This window comes from Ochotona curzoniae, unplaced genomic scaffold (genome assembly GCF_017591425.1).
Source record: "Ochotona curzoniae isolate NIBS_2020 unplaced genomic scaffold, NIBS_Ocur_1.0 contig_430, whole genome shotgun sequence".
In the NCBI taxonomy this organism is placed as follows: Eukaryota; Metazoa; Chordata; class Mammalia; order Lagomorpha; family Ochotonidae; genus Ochotona; species Ochotona curzoniae.
In genome coordinates this window covers 4,536,456-4,557,117 of record NW_024466219.1, presented here as the reverse complement: position 1 = coordinate 4,557,117, position 20,662 = coordinate 4,536,456, and the positions used below count along the sequence as shown (strand labels likewise).

The 20,662-nt window shown below is 38.1% G+C and overlaps 1 protein-coding gene across 3 annotated transcripts in view; it reads left to right on the top strand.

Annotated features, from left to right (window-relative positions):
• BRINP3 (BMP/retinoic acid inducible neural specific 3) overlaps positions 1–20,662 on the top strand; it is a 397,330-nt gene that overhangs the window by 256,536 nt on the left and 120,132 nt on the right. For all 3 annotated transcript variants that reach the window (XM_040985188.1, XM_040985190.1, XM_040985189.1), the window contains 2 exons: positions 120–225; positions 8,365–8,601. In XM_040985188.1, coding sequence (XP_040841122.1) covers positions 120–225; positions 8,365–8,601 — 343 coding nt within the window. The remainder of the gene's footprint in view (positions 1–119; positions 226–8,364; positions 8,602–20,662) is intronic.

Below are 20,662 nucleotides of genomic sequence, written 5' to 3'. Positions count from 1 at the left end.
CTCACGTTGTTGCCTGCGTGTCAGATAACTGTGGATAACATCAAGTTGAATGAACATTGTAGTCTGATGTACCTAACAAACTCAGTGTTTCCTAACAAACTCAGTGTTTCCTTCACCAGGTAACTGAAACCAGGACTGGTCCTCTCGGCTGCAGTAACTATGACAACCTAGATTCTGTCAGTTCTGTGCTGGTTCAGAGTCCTGAGAATAAGATCCAGTTGCAAGGTATGTGCATAATATTTCATTAACAGCTTGTGGGCCTGCTTGCAATATTACCTTGTTGGAACTAATATTCTTTAGAATAACCTGTGTGTGCATTGCTGGGTATTTTAAACTTTCATCAAATGTCATTTCATAATTTTTCTCTGATAATAAATCATCTATACCTGATGGTGACTATGTCAAAATCCACTATTCTTTTCAAATGAGACACAGAGAGAAAGATTTGTTCATTAATTCACTTCCCAGGTGGCTTTAATGGCTGGAGCTGAGCTGATCCTAAGCCAGCAGCCAAGAGCTGCTTCCATGTTTCCCAACTGGATGCAGGGTCGCAAGGCCCAGGCCACAAGAAGGGGGCTGAATGGGAAGTGGAGCTGCTGGGATACAAACCAATGCCCATATGGGATCTTGGGCGTGCAAGGCAAGGATCTAGCCGCTAGGCCATTGCACAGGCTCCATAGTGTATTTCTTAGAGTGTTTCTAATAATCCATCAGTGGCCCTGTGCATAGCACTTTATGTGGAAGCTTGCCTATATTTCCTTGTAGATGATTATAAAAGTTATAGGGCAGTTGCTGGTAATGAACAATGATCTGTTGGATTGTTCATTTAAACTAATGCAGCAATCGAGACCACATTCTCCTTCTAATAATAGAAGTATGTTTGGGAATGTATCAACAAAATATTCATGTTATTCATTTCAAAAGTTCCATTTTGCAGTAGTGGTAATGATTTGAACTGTTTTCCATTTTGATGATTCAGTAGAGAAATTTTATTCCTAATAACTTTAATAAATATTTATTATCTCAGGAATTGTTAAGAATATGCATAGCTGCTAAGTTTTAAGGTTAAGAGAGACTTTGGGAGATAGACATTTTATTTTAGCAGTATGAGTTATGTACTAAAAATAGTTTATTATGTTTAATGAAGAAAAAGGAGTCCCAATAAAACTATACAGTAGATGCTCTTAAAAGTTCATGTTTTGTGTTCTCATAGTTTTATGACCAAGGAAAAGTAAATGGACTTTGTTACTTGGACACATTAGGTGGAAACTAAATTTTAAGATGTGGATATCTTCAAGATCTTATTTATTTGTAATCATTTTATGAGAAGGAGAGATTGACTCCCAACCACTGGTTCATTTCCTAAAAGTTTGCAACAGGTTGCACTGGCTCAGGAAGAAAATCAGGAGAAAAGAACCCAGCCTCCCATGTGTGTGGCAGGAATTCGATGACCTCAGCCATTACTACTGCCTCACAGTGTCAGTGTTAGCAGGAAGCCAGAGTCAGAATCAGATCTAGCTGCTCTAATATGGGATGTGGCTGTTCTGATCAGCATCTTAGTTATGCTGACAACTGCCCTCATATATTTTCTGGATTGTAAGTTATAAAAGCATTTCTGTAATACGTGGATATTTCAATTTTCCTTTGTAAAGTCTTAACGAAAATATAAGGATTCGTCCAACATGTTAGTTGTATGTCAGTCTTATTCTGCATTATTATCTCTTCTCTCTTCAAAAGATCATCCTCCCCAGCCCCACCATGGATACCTAGCAATTAAATATAGCCATTTTCATTAAGTGTATGTTACTTGAAGATGATCTAAAAATCAAAAAATTGGTCTTAGCTTAATAGAATTGTATAATGTAAATGAAAGTCAATGAGAACTCAAATTTATTTGAGAAACATTTCTTTCAAAGTAAAAGGAATTTAATTTGGCTGGTGCTGTGGTTTAGCAGCTAAACTGCTACTTGTGACACTAGCATCCTATATCACATTACTATTTCCAATCAGAGATACTCAAATTCTGATCCAGCTCTCTGCCTGGGAAAATGGTGCAAGGGGACCTAAATGCTACATAACCTGCCACTAGGGTGAGATACCAGGATGGAGTGCTAGGCAATAGGCTGGATCAGCCCCGGCACTTCGGTTTCATCACAGGAGAAACAAAAGATTGAATGTCTCTCCTTTGGCTCTTCTACCGTTTACTATGTTCCTGCCATAACTCTGTTTTTCAATTAAGAAAGACAGAAAGAGAAAGGAAGAGAGAAAAAAGAGAGATCAAGAAAAAGAAAGGAAGGAAGGAAGGAGGGAGAGAGGAAGGAAGGAAAGCATTTTTGACTATCAAATTTGCAAAATTTACTGTGATGATGCCTACCCCTGAAAACTATGTTAACCATTATAAAACACACAAATGAGGGCCCTGCAGTGTGGCCTAGCGGCTATAGTCCTCGCCTTGAACGCGCCGGGATCCCATATGGGCACCGGTTCTAATCCCAGCAGCTCCATTTCCCATCCAACTCCCTGTTTGTGGCCTGGAAAAGCAGTCGAGGATGGCCCAGAGCTTTGGGTCCCTGCACCCACATGGGAGACCTGGAAGAGGTTCCTGGTTCCTGGCTTCAGATCGGTGCAGCACCGGCTGTTGCGGTCACTTGGGGAGTGAATCATATCATATATATATTTAAAGTCTACACTTCTTTTTTACAGTAGCACAGATCATAATCAGTCATGATTCCTTCATGCAGGCATGGACCGTGCTGAGTCCAGCATCATATTGTCCAAATAAATTCAGCAGTTTCATCGGGGAGCCATCCCTAGTCTGAAAGTAGAGCTGGCAGAATATTATCCCCTCCAATGAAAAGCCACTACACCACTTCAACAATAATTTACGACATCATGAAATTAATTGACATGGTATTGAGTTACCAGTACGTTAGAAAATGCAAGTTCTCAACCACATCCTGTAACTACTTCATTGACATTTCAATTATAGTTTAAACACAACCGGCTGCTATACACCTTAAAATAATTATAGGGCATTATTCAGCTGTCTTGTGTCTATTTTCATTTATATATTTAGTAGCTTATTGTATTCAAGCATGATACCAAATGTTTGCCTTAATTTAAGATGAAATGATGTCAATTTGGATAATAGTACCTGTAAATTGTAATATTATTACAAACTCAAACAGCCTGTATCACATGCAATAAGATATTGTGATGTAACCAATGAACCAACAATCAATGAGATACAGACTGCCTATGATGTACATTAAAGAACTGAAAAGCCTGATACGCTTTTAAGACCCTATGTTATTCCATAATGGGTCAGGACAGCAGAGAAATCTTTCACCTTCTTAGACTGTGTGAGGAAGCTGTTAAATATAACCTATCAAGATTGTAACAGGTAACCTACAGACAGCAGACTTGAATCTGCATTAGACATTAGCAAAAACTATAAATGCATACAGTGGGTTCCAAGAGTGATCTTGACAGCCTGCTAACAGGAGGTCATATGCACAGAGCAGGGGGGACACCAGAGTGGAGCAGGAGGACAGGAGGAGGCTTGTTTCCCAACCCTAGAGACTCCCGGATCGTCACCAAGGATTACCAGTATGGTCACCAAGGACTATATCTCATCTGCCAAGGGAATTGGGGTGCCCTCGCAGGTCAAGAACTCTGAGGTCATCCATTCCCTGTAGGACCTCCCGCACAGGATGGAAGAAGCCCATATCCTTCCTCACAAGATCTAATGTCATCGGAACAACAGCCAGGAGCCATGAGCAGTCCTCACAAACAGAAGAACAATAAGCTTCCTTCAGGACTCAGGAGAGGTGCTTTCTCTGGTCCTAACTTAGTTCCAACTTGGCTCCCCACCTTCTCTTGCAATGACCATCAGGGTCGCTCTGGAGCCTCCCCCCAAAATTAGATCAGATAGACAGAGACCAATAACAAAAGCTTAAAACAGACAGGTAACAGTCAGCTTGGACTCCCATATACCTAACTAGATAGGACACAATGATTAGTTACTCCTCATTAAGGTATTAAGGCATCGAAGATTTCTCTGCACACCCCTCCTATAACTGTTCTGTTCCTCAATTATTAACATATGGCTTGTTTGAGGTATAAGCCTATTTGGGCTATCCTAAATTTCATGTAGTTCAGGAGATACACTTTTAAATATATTCTACTTGAAACATGTCTGAAGTCATGGTGATGGCTTGCAGACTTGTGTATATATTAAATTGATTGATTAAAGAGGCAATTTTGAGTTGTTATTTTCTAGTACCTTTTTGGAAGTATATACAGAACTTTGTTTATGTCGTTTGGCTTTACATAGAAATGTCTGAAGCTCTCTGATGCTTCACACTTCCCTTTAACTTTTCATGTGCATTTATTATAGAGACAAAAGTAGAAAAGGCTGAGCTAGAGAAACAGGAAGAACAGGAGAGAACTTACTTCTATCCTTGGGTTTATTTCCCCAAATGGCTCACAGTGGTCCCAGCTGGATAGAGGCCCATCAAGGTACTAAAAATCCACATTTTACATACCATTCCTTAAATTTAATCTGTACTTGCAGAGCAAGTATCCTGTCACCCACCTTCTCTATGGCACTGTTAACATTAGCCCTTCGCTTTATAAAGGAATGTGGACTATTAAACAATCTCGATCAAGAACACCCTGGATTGTCTGTGTGTGGCAGTGGAACTCCTGGCCTCCTCATGAATGGCACTTGGAAGTCTAATGTCACTGAACAATGATTTATGAAGGCTATTGGTTTAGGTCTTGTGCCTTTATGCTTCGCTAGCTAATTTTACAAGTCATGTGATGGATGGATGCATACATACACAGTGACAGAGAGGTAGAAAGAACCAAAACGGTCTATGTTTGTCTATGCACAGAGGATTGGCCCAATTTTAAGTCTTCCAAATTCAGATATTTGTCATTGACAAGAATCTGAGGTAACAGCATTTATTTTTCCAGCAAAGAACTTCTCCCAAGCCTCTCACCTGGTAGTAGAAGAATAGCTGCTTCTGTGGAATATTATTAGAAATAAGCAAAGAAAACATGAGTAGTTATTAAGGCAGAGGCATTAGGCAACAAAACCAGAATGAAACGCCATAACTTAGCCATCTGTACAACAGTAAAACATTATGAAGAGGGGATTTCAAAATTGACAAATAACGTCAATTTTGACTAAAATGTAAAGAAACGGATGTGTTCTGACAAAAAGCTGGATTTGTTTTCTTTTTTGATGTTGAAATCTGCCAATAAAATTGCAGAACAGATTTTTATCAAAAATTCAGATTCTAGTGTCCCATCTCCAGTGTAGTGTTTAAGATGTGCCGTTAGGAGCCCATGGCGCGTATTAGAACTCCTGAAGCTCTGTTCCAACTCCCGTATTCCAGGTTCTGCTGTTGTGCACCTGGTATAAAAGCTGCAGGTGATAGGAATGGGCCCCCACCCTCCTCACGTGAGAACCCATTGATTTCCTGAATTTCCATTTGCTCTGGCCTACACCTGACTGCAGACTACAACTGCAAAGTTTAATGAAAGCATCATGAAAGTAGATATTAGTATATGTTATAAGACATATTTTGTAGCTAAAGAGATTTCAGTGTTTTTGCACCCTTCAAAAGACTAATATATCAAACAAGTTGCCTTTCAGTGCAAGAGAAACGTAAGTCATTAAAAGCTATTTGTTAAATCTTGGTATATATTTCTTTCTAAAATTTCTAGAAACCGAGAAGTTGAATGATTCATATGACTAAATTATGATTTTTTTTGTTTTTTCATTTCAAAAAAATCACAGGAGTAAGGTATTATCATATAAATAATTAAATGTCATTTTAATTATGGATCACTGTGCCTTTTTTGCTTATAATTGAATGATTACTGCTTCATAAATTTTTTTCTCATTTATTTGATTTATTAGAACACATTTTCTCAGTGCTTACCTATATAAAATTGAAAACCTAGAAAAGAATTTATGCAGAACTTATGTCTCTCTTGCCAAAAACAGGACACAGAATCTAATTACCAGGAAAAGCTTATCCGTTCATTAAATTTCCATGTTCTCGAAATGCCTGACATAGCGGTCCAAATTGTTTCAGGGATCAGTTGTCAGTTATGTTAGTGGAATGGCCATAAAATTACAATGTTTTGAGTAATCTGTCACTATATTTTATCACCCCAAATTATTTGTGCTATGCCTTCACAGAATGTGAGTTTCTGTTTTAACAAGGCATGGATCTCCTGAGAGAAAAAGTACTTGTGCAAATACAACTCTAGTCTTTTCTGTCTCTTCAAAAGCACTCAAGGATTACTATGCATAAAGTTTGAAAATTGCAATGCAATAATATTATTAAAGAATTTTCCTTTTCTGTAAAATTAAAGCTGAAATGTATTTGTGGTTTTATAATGCCTTGCCTATACAGGATTATGGTTACCTTGGATGCCCTAATGGTCATATACCTATTCTTGAGTCCTGTTAGCTGAGAGTGGAACTGATTCCTTGTATTTTCAGCACTTACTGGAATCTATTCAGAAGAAATCACTATTTCTGAATTGTATGTTGATGTGGTGACCTGTAGGAATAGACTTTTCAGGATGCTTCTCATTTTCTATTCTAAGTCGTTTATCTATTTTGTCTGCTTTAGATCAAATGCATTAGTGCCTAGAATACTGCCATTCTTCTCCTAACACTTTAATCGTGTTCTTGTCATCCAGTCATTTAGCTCCCACAGTCTGTTAAAGTTTGTTTTTAATATATTTTTTAAAGATTTATTTATTTTTTATTGGAAAGTCAGATATGCAGAGAGGAGGAGAGACAGAGAGCAAGATCTTCCATCCCATGATTCACTCTCCAAGTTATCGCAACAGCCAGTGCTATGCTGATTCAAAGCCAGGAGCCAGGAACTTCTTTCAGATCTCCCATGCGGGTGCAGGGTCCCAAGGCTTTGGGCCGTCCTTGACTGCTTTCCCAGTCCACAGGCAGGGAGTTGGATGGGAAATGGAGCTGCTGGGATTAGAACTGGTGCCCATATGGAATCCCAGCACATTCAAGGCGAGGACTTTAGCTGCTAGGCCATGAAGCTGGGCCCTGTTTTTAATATTTTTTAAGCCTAAAAAAGTACCAGTGTAGCCTACCTAGTTAAAACCCCGATTTAAGAATTCCAATTAACATGATTTATCTTTGTAAGTATCTCACTTTTCTTTTGGCATCTCTGTGGATTGAAACAGGACCACTACTTGCTAATTGTTCTATTCACTGAGCTATGGTGTTTATGAGTCACAGTTTGCCACGGCAACCAACTTTCAATGGTCAGAAATATCCATGTGTCACATGGCATCCAAGTTCTTTTTTATTCATGAACATGTTTCTTACATTTATGAACTTAGCGTGGTAAGTACTTTTTCAGCCAACCAATTATGTGTATTGGATTAGGTGCATTTCTAGTATGGTGTAATATGACCATATAGTTGCAGCTTGCGATTTTCTTAAATATTCTGCAATTCATGGTTCAGGTTTACACATCTTCTAAATGGGAAAATTTGAGTAATATTTTACTTGAAGACAAATAAATTTCCTATAAATGTGAATGTGTATGTAATACGTACCTTCTTCTGACTTGATAAATGTAACAGCTGCTCAGAAAGATGATGTAGTTTTGATTTTCAGTGCGTTTTCTAAGTTCTCCAAGTGCTAGTGCATGATTTTATTAAATTAATGCTGCAGATAATAGTCACATATCAATAGCTTGATTTTTTTGGTAGAAACAAAATGTAATTGTTTTTAAAAATCCAGTTTTGTTATACATGATAATTTGTTACTCCCTAAATGTTCTTTAATGGCTTTTACCTGCTAATTACTGAAAGTCATTTATTAAGTCCTTGTTTATCAGACATGCTGAAATTAAAGGTATATTTTTTCTTGAGATAGAATTGTAAATTTGGAATTCACAGGACTTTCAGGTAATATTTTTCAACATTTGTTTAAATACATAGTCTTTTTACTACAGCAACTTTGCCTCACTTATTTTTAGAGAAGTAGGGAGCTAGATCACTGCGGCCTTCCTTAATCATGACAAGCAAATGAATCATGAAATCTCTAAATCAGTCCAAATATTGCATCAATGAATCAAGACACTAAGTTTACCAAATAAGTCAGAGAATCTAAGGTGTTAAAGAATTATGTAATGTTTGAGAGTCCATATTCATGGAGTCAGCATTTGTTGAAAATATTTATAAAGGTTTAAAATTTCCTGGGCTTAGATAATCTTCTAATGAAGTCTTTCACATTACCCAGGTTTTCTTTTTCTGTTTTCTTCATTCAAGTCAACATCTCTGATTTCCTTTTCTTTAAAGGGCTTCAAGTCCTTCTTCCGGACTATCTTCAGGAGCGCTTTGTCCAAGCAGCTCTGAGCTACATTGCCTGCAATTCGGAAGGAGAGTTTATCTGCAAGGACAATGATTGCTGGTGTCAGTGTGGCCCCAAGTTCCCAGAATGCAACTGCCCCTCTATGGACATCCAAGCAATGGAGGAGAACCTTCTTCGGATAACTGAGACCTGGAAGGCCTATAGCAGCGACTTTGAGGAGTCAGGTAAGGCATAAGTTCTCATGGAACATTTTCAGTGTTCAATACAAAGGCATTGAAGGGCCTGCTTTAACCCCCTGGGTGCTCTGGCTAATCATTCTTTCAGATGGACACTTATATTGCTTCTCTGATCTTTTCACAGTATTCCACAGAAAGAATACAGATGTCTTGTGTTTAACTGTGTGCCCTAGAATAGAACCTGTTGTTCAGGCAATTTAGTAGTCTTTTTTTTTTTTATTAAGAAAATTTTGCTTTTCTTGATGAGAGAATTATCTCGAGATATCTCTGGTGTATGTTTTGTTCAAGTTTCCTGGGGTCTTAGTATATTCTTAACATCCTTCCATTTGATAGTTTCTTTTAGAATATTTTCTTTTGATTACCTCTTTAAATGTGAATCATTTTCTTTGTTGTGAGGGACCTTACAATTGTCTAATACCATTTTGTTTTCAATGTCTTCCTTAACAGGAGTGGTTTAAGCTCAGTTCTCAATGTTTATTCTTTATGGATATGTAGGTTAATTTCTGGAGTTCAATTCTGTTCTGTTGTGTTATGATGCCACCGCCAGGTGTTTTTATCCATACTGTGATGTTGTTTGAAATATGGCATTTTGATGTTTCCAACTGTTTATATTACTCAATATATTGTTTAATATATATCATTGGCATTTCAGGGATTTTTTTGTGTTTCTATGTGAATTTTAAGATTTTTTCACTTCTGTGAAGAATGTCCTTGGATTTATGATTTGGACTTTTTTGATTTTCTAAATTTATTTGGGTAGCTGGGCATTTTAACGCTAGCCATGATATTGCATATACTTCTTGAAATTTATCTCAAAATAGACGAAAAAATTTTGTAACTAATGTGAATGTGATTGATATGATTTTTGCTCAGCCAGAATGTTATTGGTTTTTAAGAGCTCCATTGATTATGTGTATTGATTTTATATCCTGTAACTTTTCCAAATACTCTTTTCTATTCTACTAGGGTTCTTAGTAGAATGTTTGGTCACCATATATGAATAACATATTGGTTCATGTTTCTCTTTTTAGTTGTTGTATCTTTATCTACTTTGGGATTTAGTTCATGCTGGCCTTATAAAAATAGGTGGAATGGGTTCCCTGCCTTTCCGTTGCTTTGAGTAGCTTAAGGAGAATTTGTTTTAGTTCTTCCTTAAAACACTAGTTTATTTCAGGAGTGTAACCAATCATCATGGGCTCGGCTGTGTTGGGAAGTTCCACATTATTGATTTATTTTCAGCCTTCATTATTGATCTGTTCAGATTTCCAATCTCTTTATTCCTTGATTTTGATAAGTTACATGTCTTCAGAAATATGTTAGTTTCTTCTAGATTTTCCAATTTGTTGTCAAGTAGCTATTTGTAATAATCCCTAATTATTATTCAGTGTCTGCATCCTGTAAATCTAAGACTGAGATGATCTTTGGCTCATTTTTGAAGGAAACATTGGTTTCTTCGTTTATGTTGCTTGCTGTTTTTCTATTCCCCTTCCCCAGAGCTGTTCAAGTCTGTGGGGTTTGTCCTCAAGCCAGTTTTGGCTTTGCATTGAGTTTGTGGCTTCCAAATTTGAGGGTACAGAGATTTTGGCCTCAATCTGCAGAAAGTTCCACCTTGCCGGATTTTTTTAGCTGCGTGGGCGGTGCTTCTCTGTGTCACCATGCCCACAGTCTGTGGGGTGGTACCACTGATCCCGGACTTCTCAAGTGCACCCCCAAGTGGTTCCTTCTCCAGGCATGTGCACCCCTGCTATTCTTCACCCTCTTGTAGTATTCTGGTTGCTCTGGAATACTGTTGGCAGTCTCTGGATCTGAGCTTCTGGGTCTTCGTGTTCTCCAGTGCAAATGTGTCTGAGCTTTCCTTGTGGTTCACTCTGGAATTTGTACAATGACCCTGACCCAGTCTCTGATTCTCAGGGATCCAGTGTCCCCCTCTTGGTTGGCTTCAGTATATCTCCTGGGTGTTGAGGGTGCGAACCCTCTAGGTGTGATGTACACTTTAGTTTTGTTCCCTGAGTCCTGCTCTAGGCTGGTTCACTTTCCAGTGGCTCGCTCCCCAGTGGCTCACTACCTCAATGATGTGTCTGCCTTGATCTGTGGGGTGACTGATGAGGAGCCTCTGAGCTTCAACTAAGCCCTTGCCTCCCATCAGCAGTGTTTAGTCCTATGGCTTTTTGCCTCACACTGTCTTTTGGGAAGGCTCCCACCGGAGATCTGTCTGACCCAGTTCCCTTTGTGCTGGCTCCAAATGCACCAGTCCTTTGTAGGTTGGTATACCTTCTGTAGCTTACCTGGGCTCAGCTTCCTCCTGGGCTGCTGATTGTAACCCGGTGCACTTTTAGCAGATGCTCTGTGGGCAGCTCCTGCTTCTCCCTGGTGGCCTCCAAGAAGCTTCACTCATCCCTTCCAATGATTTTCCTTCTTTAGCTCTGCGCTCTGTTTGACCTTATCTCTTTGCACTCTTGGCTACACTTTCCCATCCTGACCTCCCATCTTGTCCCCCAGCTCTCTATTACTCTTATGACTGTACTCTTTCACTGCCAAAGGGCACAGCTATGAGCACTTCCTGCAGCCTTTGCATAAAAACAAAAAATCCTGCTTGCCCCCCAGACAATCAAAAAATGGTATATATATGTCTCATGGGCCACTGTTCATGTGTTGATAATGCTGCCCAAAGAAATGGATCCTTGTGATGCATCTGAGTGAATAAGAGATGTCTTGATGTTATGCTGAGCTCAGCCCAATGCACTGGTCAATGCTACCGACAGAAGGGTTTCCTACAGGACTCTCAGCAAGGACACAGTGAGCACTGAGCAGCAGAGACACCATGAAAAACTATACGGTGTAAGGTGGACTATTAGAAAAAAATGATTTTATGTAAATTTATTTATGAGGGCTAAATATCACCTAAAGGAATATAGTTCTTTGGAAAGAAAATTAAGAGTACTTAATTTAACAGTAGGATGGAAAAACAGATTTCTTCACAAGATTTCTGAAGCAAGCCTAGTCAACATTTGTGCAACTGTAACATTTAATATATTTGACATTCTTAGCAATAATAGTTTGTGTATTTTCAGACAGAATGTCAACAAGCACAAGTTTCTATTGAAGTAATACCTGGGGTGTTGATATTAGAAGGCACCTTGTAACTGCCATTTGTAAATCATGAAGCACTCATCCTTCTGTTCAGAAAGAGGAGATCAGAGTAGAAATGCATGTTGACAGCACAGGAGACAGCTTCGATTTCCTGAGTGCCATGCAATAACACAAGTGCCCCTAGAAGCAAAGCCACATGTCAAAAGATTTCCAAAATATTTGAGATTAATATGAATAAAACCCTTTCATTTTTTTTAGTGAGATGGTTCTGTATAAGAATATCATACCTCATAATCACAGTTTAAGTAATGAAATTTTGTTTCCTTCAGAAAATATTTCAGGATCACTTTAAAAAGTATTTGTAAAAGATAATGCATTTCCATGCATTTAGTAGCTTCTTAAAGTAAAATCTGCATATGGCTGTAGAATTCAATCCAAATTAACTTTACCTTTGCCCCTTAATCATTTAAGTGTATGCATAAAATTTTATAGCCATATACTTTTCAAATCAAGTTGGTATCTAAGCCAGTCATGGGTAGATACTATCTTTTATTAATTGTTATTTCGGTGTAAAATATATAACCGAAAAGTTGGTCTGGGTTTCTTATTACTTTTCTTAAAAGCACATATACTTCACTTTCCTCTGCTTATCTGCTTTCTCACATCTTTATCCTATCCTTCCTTCCATTCTAATCAATGTTGTACATGTAACATCACAAAGTTTATTAAGCAATATTATTGTTTTCTAAAAAATAAGTGGATTTGTATACTGTTGTTCTTATAGGTAGAATTGTTCTTAAGTTGCAACATATGAAAAATTACATTTGATTTTGCATTCTCAGACACAGGCTGTACCTGTTCTATTTTCCAAGATGCAAATATAATCAATATAATCAATACAAAAATATGTTAGCATACCATATTAATCTGATCAATTGATTGGATTTTGCGTTTAATGAAAATGGGAAACCGATTTAGCAAAAATGTATTCATAAATAAGAGGATTTCATTTCTAATTGTCACTGCACCATAACGTGTATGTGCCTCGGTTTCTGTATCTATCATTTGTTTTGTTGTTAAATTCAAAAGAATGGGATGGCTGGGTTGATCTATTTTCAGATTTCTGGGGAATCTCTGTCTTGTCTTCTGCAAGGATTATTATCAACCTACATTAGTGTGCCTTTTTCACCATTATTTCATCATCAGCATTCGTTATTTTTTGAGTTTTGGATGATAGCACATGTAAGTGGGTATGTTGGAACTTCATTGGGGTTATTATTTGCATTTCCTTGCTAATTTAGGATCCTGAGAGTTTTTTTTTTTATTATTATATTTGTTGACCATTTGTATCTTCCTTTTAAAACTGTGTGTTCATAACTTAGCCCTCTACTTAACTGGATTTTTTTGTTTTTGTTGAATTTTTTTTTACCTCTTCTTATATTGTGAATATTAGTCCTGATCAGATATATAGTTTCCAGATATATGCTCCTATTCTCTCGGTTAAATTTATAATTTTACAGAAATTGCTTAGCGTGATGTAGTAACAATCATGTATTTTCCCTTTTATTGCCTATACTTCTTGTGTTTTGTCTGAGCTGTCCTTAAGCAATGCCTCTCTGGATCTCTCCAAGCTGCCCTTCCTCCGCAGCTTCACTTTTCATAAACTGAAGGGTGTCCTTGACTGCCTTCCAGGAAAGTCTACGTAGCCGTGAAATGAGAAAGACTTTTCCAGATCTTTTTCTTGCTACATAAAGTATATTTTTCATCACTAATTCATTGCAGTTATGTGTGGATTTTGTTCTGTCTCCTGCAGCTCTTTAGTACTATGCCTAAAGAGCAACACCCACGTGTCAAACCAGAAGAAAGATTCAGGTGTGCATCTATCATGCCTTAAGTCCTTAGCTGAAAAACGATACTCAGCACACCTGGAACAATTCCACTGGTCAAAAAAAGTTAGTCAGGGCTTCCTGATGCAGGAGATTTTCCTTAGAACTGAGCCTCAATATATGTGGAAAGCTTCAGCACTTCCACAGCACACTGTTACCTCCTGCGATTTCCAGCCATCTTTCCTTTCCATTTGCAGAAATCATTCTGCTCATTCTCAGTGAATACACAACAATACCTGGTTCTGGGAGCCACATCATCAAACCTACATGTGTCTTTTGTTACCAGAAGGTTAAACAGTCCTCCAGTTTTCTACTTCTGAATTAATCTATCAAGGTAGAATGTTTCAGCATGGCTGCAGTATACCATTCCAGAAAAATTATGGAAGGGAAAAAGGACAAACAAGCAAACAGCATCTACGTCCTCAAATGCAGAGCCATCCTGAGGTTCCACCGGCACGACGGTTTGGGGTCTTGAGCCCTGGAGTACCAGATGCTCTTCAAAGTAGCCTCTTCTTCTGACACTGTCTCCCACTTCCAAGGTCATCTGTGGCTCCAAACTCCAATGCCCAGCTGCTTGTTCCTAGTCCATTATCCTAGTTTTTCGCATTTTCCATGACTGAGGTGAGAATTGGAAAATACTGCCAGGAAACAGCTTTTTCAACCTCTTTTTTTCCTGCCCAAATGCTGGGAATCAAATATTATTTTAAGACTTAATCTTCCCATGCTTTTAGCCTGGAGCCATAGATTTCTTGACAGCATAACTCATATAAAAGTGATTTTTTAATCGATTTGAGTTCAGTCAGTTCCACAGGCCTGTGGTCATGCCTTCTCCTAACTGCGTGTTCATGTTTCCTATTTCTTTCTTGCTGTCATTTTGCTTCCTTTTGTCTTTGATTTCAATCCTTGATGTATGCTTTACTACCTAATTCAGAATATTTCCTGGGTGCCATACCAGTAGTGGGCCATATTTGGTTAGAAAAGTTAAACTCTTTTATGATTTTGGTAAGGATCATGCGGTATCCCACACAAATCATCTTTGTGATAAAGTCAGTTTCAGTTCAGGATTACAACAAGAGTTTATTTTAATCCTGGGAGTTCAGAGTTTGTTTGTTTTGTTTGTTCAACTCTACCTGATTCATAGTCTCTGTTCCCTTTGTTCATGTTTTCAAACACTCAGTGTCTTCTGAGTCTGAGGTCCTGTGTCATGCAACAGATACAAATAATTTTATAAAAATTCTCATTATAAGTTTCTCTTTAGGTTATTTCACAGTTTTCTACTTTCTCTGTCAAATGTCCACTACAAGTTGTGGGGTCGTTCTACATCCTTCAACTCCAGAATGACGATCAGTAATAGAAACATCATCTGGAGTCCTGTGTCACTGAGCCGTGTTTCACCAGAGTAACAGCTACAGATCTCATTTCTGTTCTCTAGCACCTGAGGTTATTGGATCTGTGCTCCTCTTTCGCAGGTAGCACAGGGAACAGTTTTACCAGCTGTTGCCTCACTGTGTAACAGATTGCCCCATTCCCATTCCAACCCCTGCTACAGTTTTCTTCACAGCTCAATGATCCTGTACCCTCCATTTCTGAATCCAGTGTCTGTGTAAGTCAGAATCAGCATGGTGATTCTACTAGAATAAACAACCTAAAAATCTCAGAGGTAAACAAACACCTTTTCTTCACCCATTGTGGATCCAGCACTGGTCTGCTGGAATTTCTGATCTGCTTCAACACAGGCCCAGACACCAACTACAACAAGCCATTCCTCTGGATTGCTTGGAGATGGAAGCAGTGGAGAGAAGTGCAGTGACTTGTCACCTTTCCTTACAGGGTTTCTTTTTTAATTTTTACTCCTTTTTAGAAATTATTATTATCATTTTATGATATGGTTGAATATGCCCTGGGATTTGCTTTACCCCGTCCCCAAGCCCTATGTACCACAAAATAAGTCTCCTATGTTGGTACTATTGTACAGTACATCATAAACTGTGATATGTCCATGGCTGAGTGCATGGACAACGGCAGAGTCCAGCATTCTGTTGTCAAGGTAGAGTTGAAAATTTCATTGGATTCCTTCTTTGATCTGAAAGTAGAGATGCATATCTTCACATCTGGTTATGATAGTCTCCATTACTATACATTCCCTTAAATGAAAAGCCACAAAACAAAATCAGCAACAGAAAGAGAAAAAGAAATTAAAACATTGCAAAGTTAAATAACATGCTACTGAATGACTAATGTGTAACTGAAGAAATGAGAAAGAAAATCAAGAGTCTTCTTGAAAGTGATGCAACTGTATGATCAATGAATCAGTGAAGAATTTAATGTTTTGAAGAGATGAAACAACAACAACAAAAATCAAAATCCATGGGCTATAATCTCTGCTGATCTTTGTTGGTGAGTTGTGTCTTCTGTAGGCAACAAATACATGGGTTTTTTTTGTTTGTTTGTTTTTAAATCCAGTGTACTAGTCTATGATGTTCAATTGGTAAGTTTGAGCCATTCACATTCAGGGTTAATATGAATGGGTGATAATTTGGTCCTGCTATTTGTAGCAATAGGTTGTTCATTGATTTAGTCTTCGGTTGTTATTTCACTGGGATGTTCTTCACATTTGCTTTCTGTTTTGGCAGATGCTATTCCTCTTCTCTGTCAAGACAACATCTTTAAGTATCCTTTGTAGGGCAGATTTGGAAGAGGCATTCTTTTAACTTTTCTTTACTGTGAAAGAATTTTTTATTTCATTTTCAAAGACAAAAAAAAAAAAGCTTTGCTGGTGGATATGTTATCTTGTGCCAACAATCTTTTTCTTTTAGAATCTGGAATATGTCACTCCATTCTCTTCTTAGCTGTAGAGTTTCCTGTGAGAGGTCTTTTTTGAATTTAACTGGCATGCTTTATAGGTCAATTGTTTTTTTTTCCACGTGACATTTAAGGATCTTTTCCTTATGTTTGATTGAAGAAAGCTTGATTATTATGTGTCGTGGTAAAGATCGCTTTTGGTCAACCCTTTTGGGAGTTCTTTCTCTAGGTTAGGGAAATTTTTCCTTATTATTTCATTAAATATACTTTTAAACCAAGCTTCTCTTTTGTCACTTTTTGGGACTCCCATAACTCTTATATTTGGCCTTTTGATAGTGTCTTTCAGTTCTTGAATACTTTTGTTAGCCTGACCCAGCTCTACTTACACCTTTTCTTTTTCCTCTGGTGACAGAAAATATCTTCCAATTCTGAGGTTCTTTCTCTTGCCTGCTTCATTCTCTTTTGGAGGCTCTCCACTGTACTTTTTTTTTTCTTTTTTCTTTTTTTTTTTAAATTTTTTTATTGTTAATCACATTGTATTATGTGATACAGTTTTGTAGGCACTGGTATTCCCCCTACCCCTCCCACAACCCTACCTCCATGGTGGATTCCTACACCTTGCTGCATATTCACAGTTGGAGTTCAACTGGGATTCATTCATTGCATGCATATACCTAGCATAGAGTTCAGCATCTTATTGTCCAGATAAGTTCAGCGGTTTCTAGGGGAGACCTTCTCTGGTCCGAAGGTAGAGCTAACAGAGTGCTTTTAATTTGTTCTATTGTGTCATTCATTTCAAATAATTTGAATTGCTTTTGTTTCAGTGGTGCTATTTCCTGTGTGACATGTTCCTTAAATTGATTGAACCCATGTATCATTTACTTCTCATTTTGATAAATAGCTTTATAACAAGTGTTTTGCATTCTGTATCCCCCATTTTCTCGATGTCTTCTTCAGTTAACTCTGAGGTTGGCAAAGGCTTTTGCTCCTTTGCAGGGGAGTCTTCAGTAATATTCATTGTGCCTTTGTCCCTTCTTTTGCTCTTGATCGTTGTACTCCTAATTGTCAGATTCTTCTCTTTTGGTCAGGTTTCTAAACTCTGACACCCGCAGGTCAAAAAGTCGATTTTAATTATTGTGATTGGTAAACAGCTCTCTGTTTGAAGTCACTTGTACCACTCCCTCCATGGAGTTCCAAGTCTGGGTTCTTATTTTAGGTTTCTAGTTTGGTCTCTATAGCCCCAACTCCTGGCTCCCCTCTCTCTACCTCATGTAATACTGTATTCAGCCTGCACCGTTGTCTGTACAACCTTTTTCCCACTTCCAGTTCGAGCAGTTCCAAGGATCATGGAGTCACCAGATATCCTATATAGGTAGCTTGTTGGTGGTGGTGATCTTGCCTGAACCTGTTGGCATTTAGGACTGGGGGCCACAGTGACCTATTTTGACCCATACAATGCCAAAATTGGTATTAATTTACCTGTGGCACCAGTGTAATGCACTGAGCTCAGTGAGTTCGCTCCGATCTCAGTGTGTGCACAGCTCACTGTTTTCCCTGCAGTCTTTAAACTTTGTCCACACTGTAAACTAGCACCTGATGCTGCCACTGCTAGAGTTCTTGATCTGCTGGCTGTCAGGTCTGAGGGCTGCCCAGACCTATCTTGGGTAACCTGCCGGATGCCACATTGTTTTGCAGTTCACTGAGCCAGAAATAAGTTCATTCTCAGCCTAGTGCGTGCATAGTCCTGTACCATAGCCTTTGCCTTCCGACATAAAATAGCGCATGATTCGGTTCTGATGGTAAATTGGGCTGTGAAATCCACCCTGTTCCTGCACTATCTGGGACCTGGAGCTCTGTCTCTGATCCTGTTCCAATCAGTCAGACCAGCATGACAGGCACTTCTTTGGGTTCATCTCCAGAGTTCCCGGTGAATTCTTCCCATCTTGTTGCTGGTGTTCTGACTGCTGGTAGCGTTCAGAGTGCCACTTGCTGAATACCACTGGGGTATAGGTCACACAATTGTGTCCACTGCTTTCTAGTGTCTGTCAGTTTCCAGGTGCCCCTCTGCTGTCATCATGTCCTCTTCTATTTCCTGAAATCTGCCCTCTCTGCTGCACAGTGGCTAATGTTTTTTCATCTGTTTAAATGTATCCTTATCCTATTCCACCATATTCATTTTCCTTACAGGATTTCTCTACAGCATTTTCTTAGGGTGAAGTTAAGCCCAATGGCCAGTTGGGATTTAAAAAAAAATGGCAGAAGAAGGCCTTTCCCCCTGCACCAAGGAGAAGAAATAAACAGGCAAAATATCAGTCAGTGTTGGCTTTTATCTATAAGATGCTGGAAAAATAACATGTATGATTCAAACAGATAATCTTAGATAAGACTCCTAAAAAATTATTTTCATTATTTGACATCTTTCATCCAAAAAAATGAGATGTACTTGCAACTGAAGTTGCATACATTTCATCCACTGTGACCATTTTTGACCATAGTAGCATGAAATTCAAATGAATATATTTTATTATTAATGAATGATGTGATTATTCACGAGGCATTTTTTTTAACTTTACTTCATTTATCATTAAGTATTCTTTCTTACCCTTGATTAACAACCTTTTTTTTTTCTTCTGAGTTACCTATTGCATTGATATTGCTTCTCTTAAGTGAAGCTTTTGACAATATTATGCTTATACTTTGAACATAGCTCCCAAGATTAATCATTGGAATATAGGAATAAGGGAGTGAAAGCAAGCTTTTCAGAGCTCCAGGCTTTCCAAAGCTCCACAGTAACAATGTACTGTAATTGGCTGTGATAATTTACTCACTGGCTGTCCTATGAGTTACAGGTATTCTCATGATCTATATTCAACACAGCCTGAACAGAAAAAGCAAATTTAATTTGTGCTGATGTTTGTTTGGATAGGTCAGTGTTTCTACTCATACCTCAATGCCTGACTGTCCCAGTATTAAATACAGTGTGAATATCAGCATTGCTGTTACCGAATTACATCCTGTACTTCAATTAATTATAATATCATCTAAAATAAGATGGCTCTAGAGTGCCAAGCAGGTGTTTTATGAAATAATTTCTGATTCAGATCCCAGAAGGCTTTCTGCCAAATACCTTCTACCTGCTCCAGTTGGCCTGTTGCATGTTTATGCCTACATCTGTGCCGTTGTCCCAGCTCTTTGAAAGACAGATGACATTTCCTAGGGTCAGAGAACAGAGTGTTCCATTGCATTGTCACAGAAAAGCTAGTACAGTTCACTATAAACAGCAGGTGCATTATGTATCATAGTATCAATAAATGGATGAGACCAAAGACATGTATGTTCAGTGCATTTGATCTGATACACTTCAGTTGGTGTTACCTGGAAGTTTGTGGTTACGATATGCTCTTTCTCTCTCTCTCTCTCTCTCTCTCTTTTAATAGGTACATTTTAAATTAAAATATGATGCCATATTTTTAGTACTTCATTAGGTACTTTGAAAGGTTTTTTGACCTCTTAAAAATATTGTTCTCTGTCACCCTAATCTGCCTAAGATCATCAACCGCTCTGTTGTATTATTCCTAACAATAAGACAGAGTTTATGCAGGCAACTTATCATATAAATGTAATGTTATCCCATGTTTCTATTCATCTGTTACAATTCTCAGCATACAATTCTCAATATAAATGTGTATGTTTTGTTTTAAAGCTATCAGAGGCTATATTTCTCTGAAGTCATAGTTCATTAAAATATTCAGTTGAAACTAAAGCACATTATTCAAGAATCTTATTTGGTATTGTAAAGATAAAATAAGTGGTGACTTCAGGAAGGGTTATTTTATTTATATTTGCACAGGCAATGAAGAAGAGAAATCAATTAACACAATTATTTTCATGGTTTTGTACTGGATATTATATGGCCACTTTTATATAAATAGCTGTGATGACTTTTCCAAGGCGTGTACACTTTATGCTATCACTTGGGTCATTTTGATATAATTATTATTAAAACTTCAGACTCTTAGAAGCCATTCCAAGGACTCCCAGCACAAATACACTGAAACTAAGAAATATATGAAAAATCGGCCTTCCAGCAGCTTAAGGTGACTTGGATTGCCAAGGGAGATGTTGGGGGAAGCAGCACTTATCATTGCCAGAGGATGGCCTTCCAGTCTGGCAGGACTCCCCAGGCCTGCTTTCCTAGCTTAACCCATCCTGGTGTTCTAGTTAGTGAAGATTCACAGCTTTGTGACTGAAGTAGGGCAGCAGGATGTCAG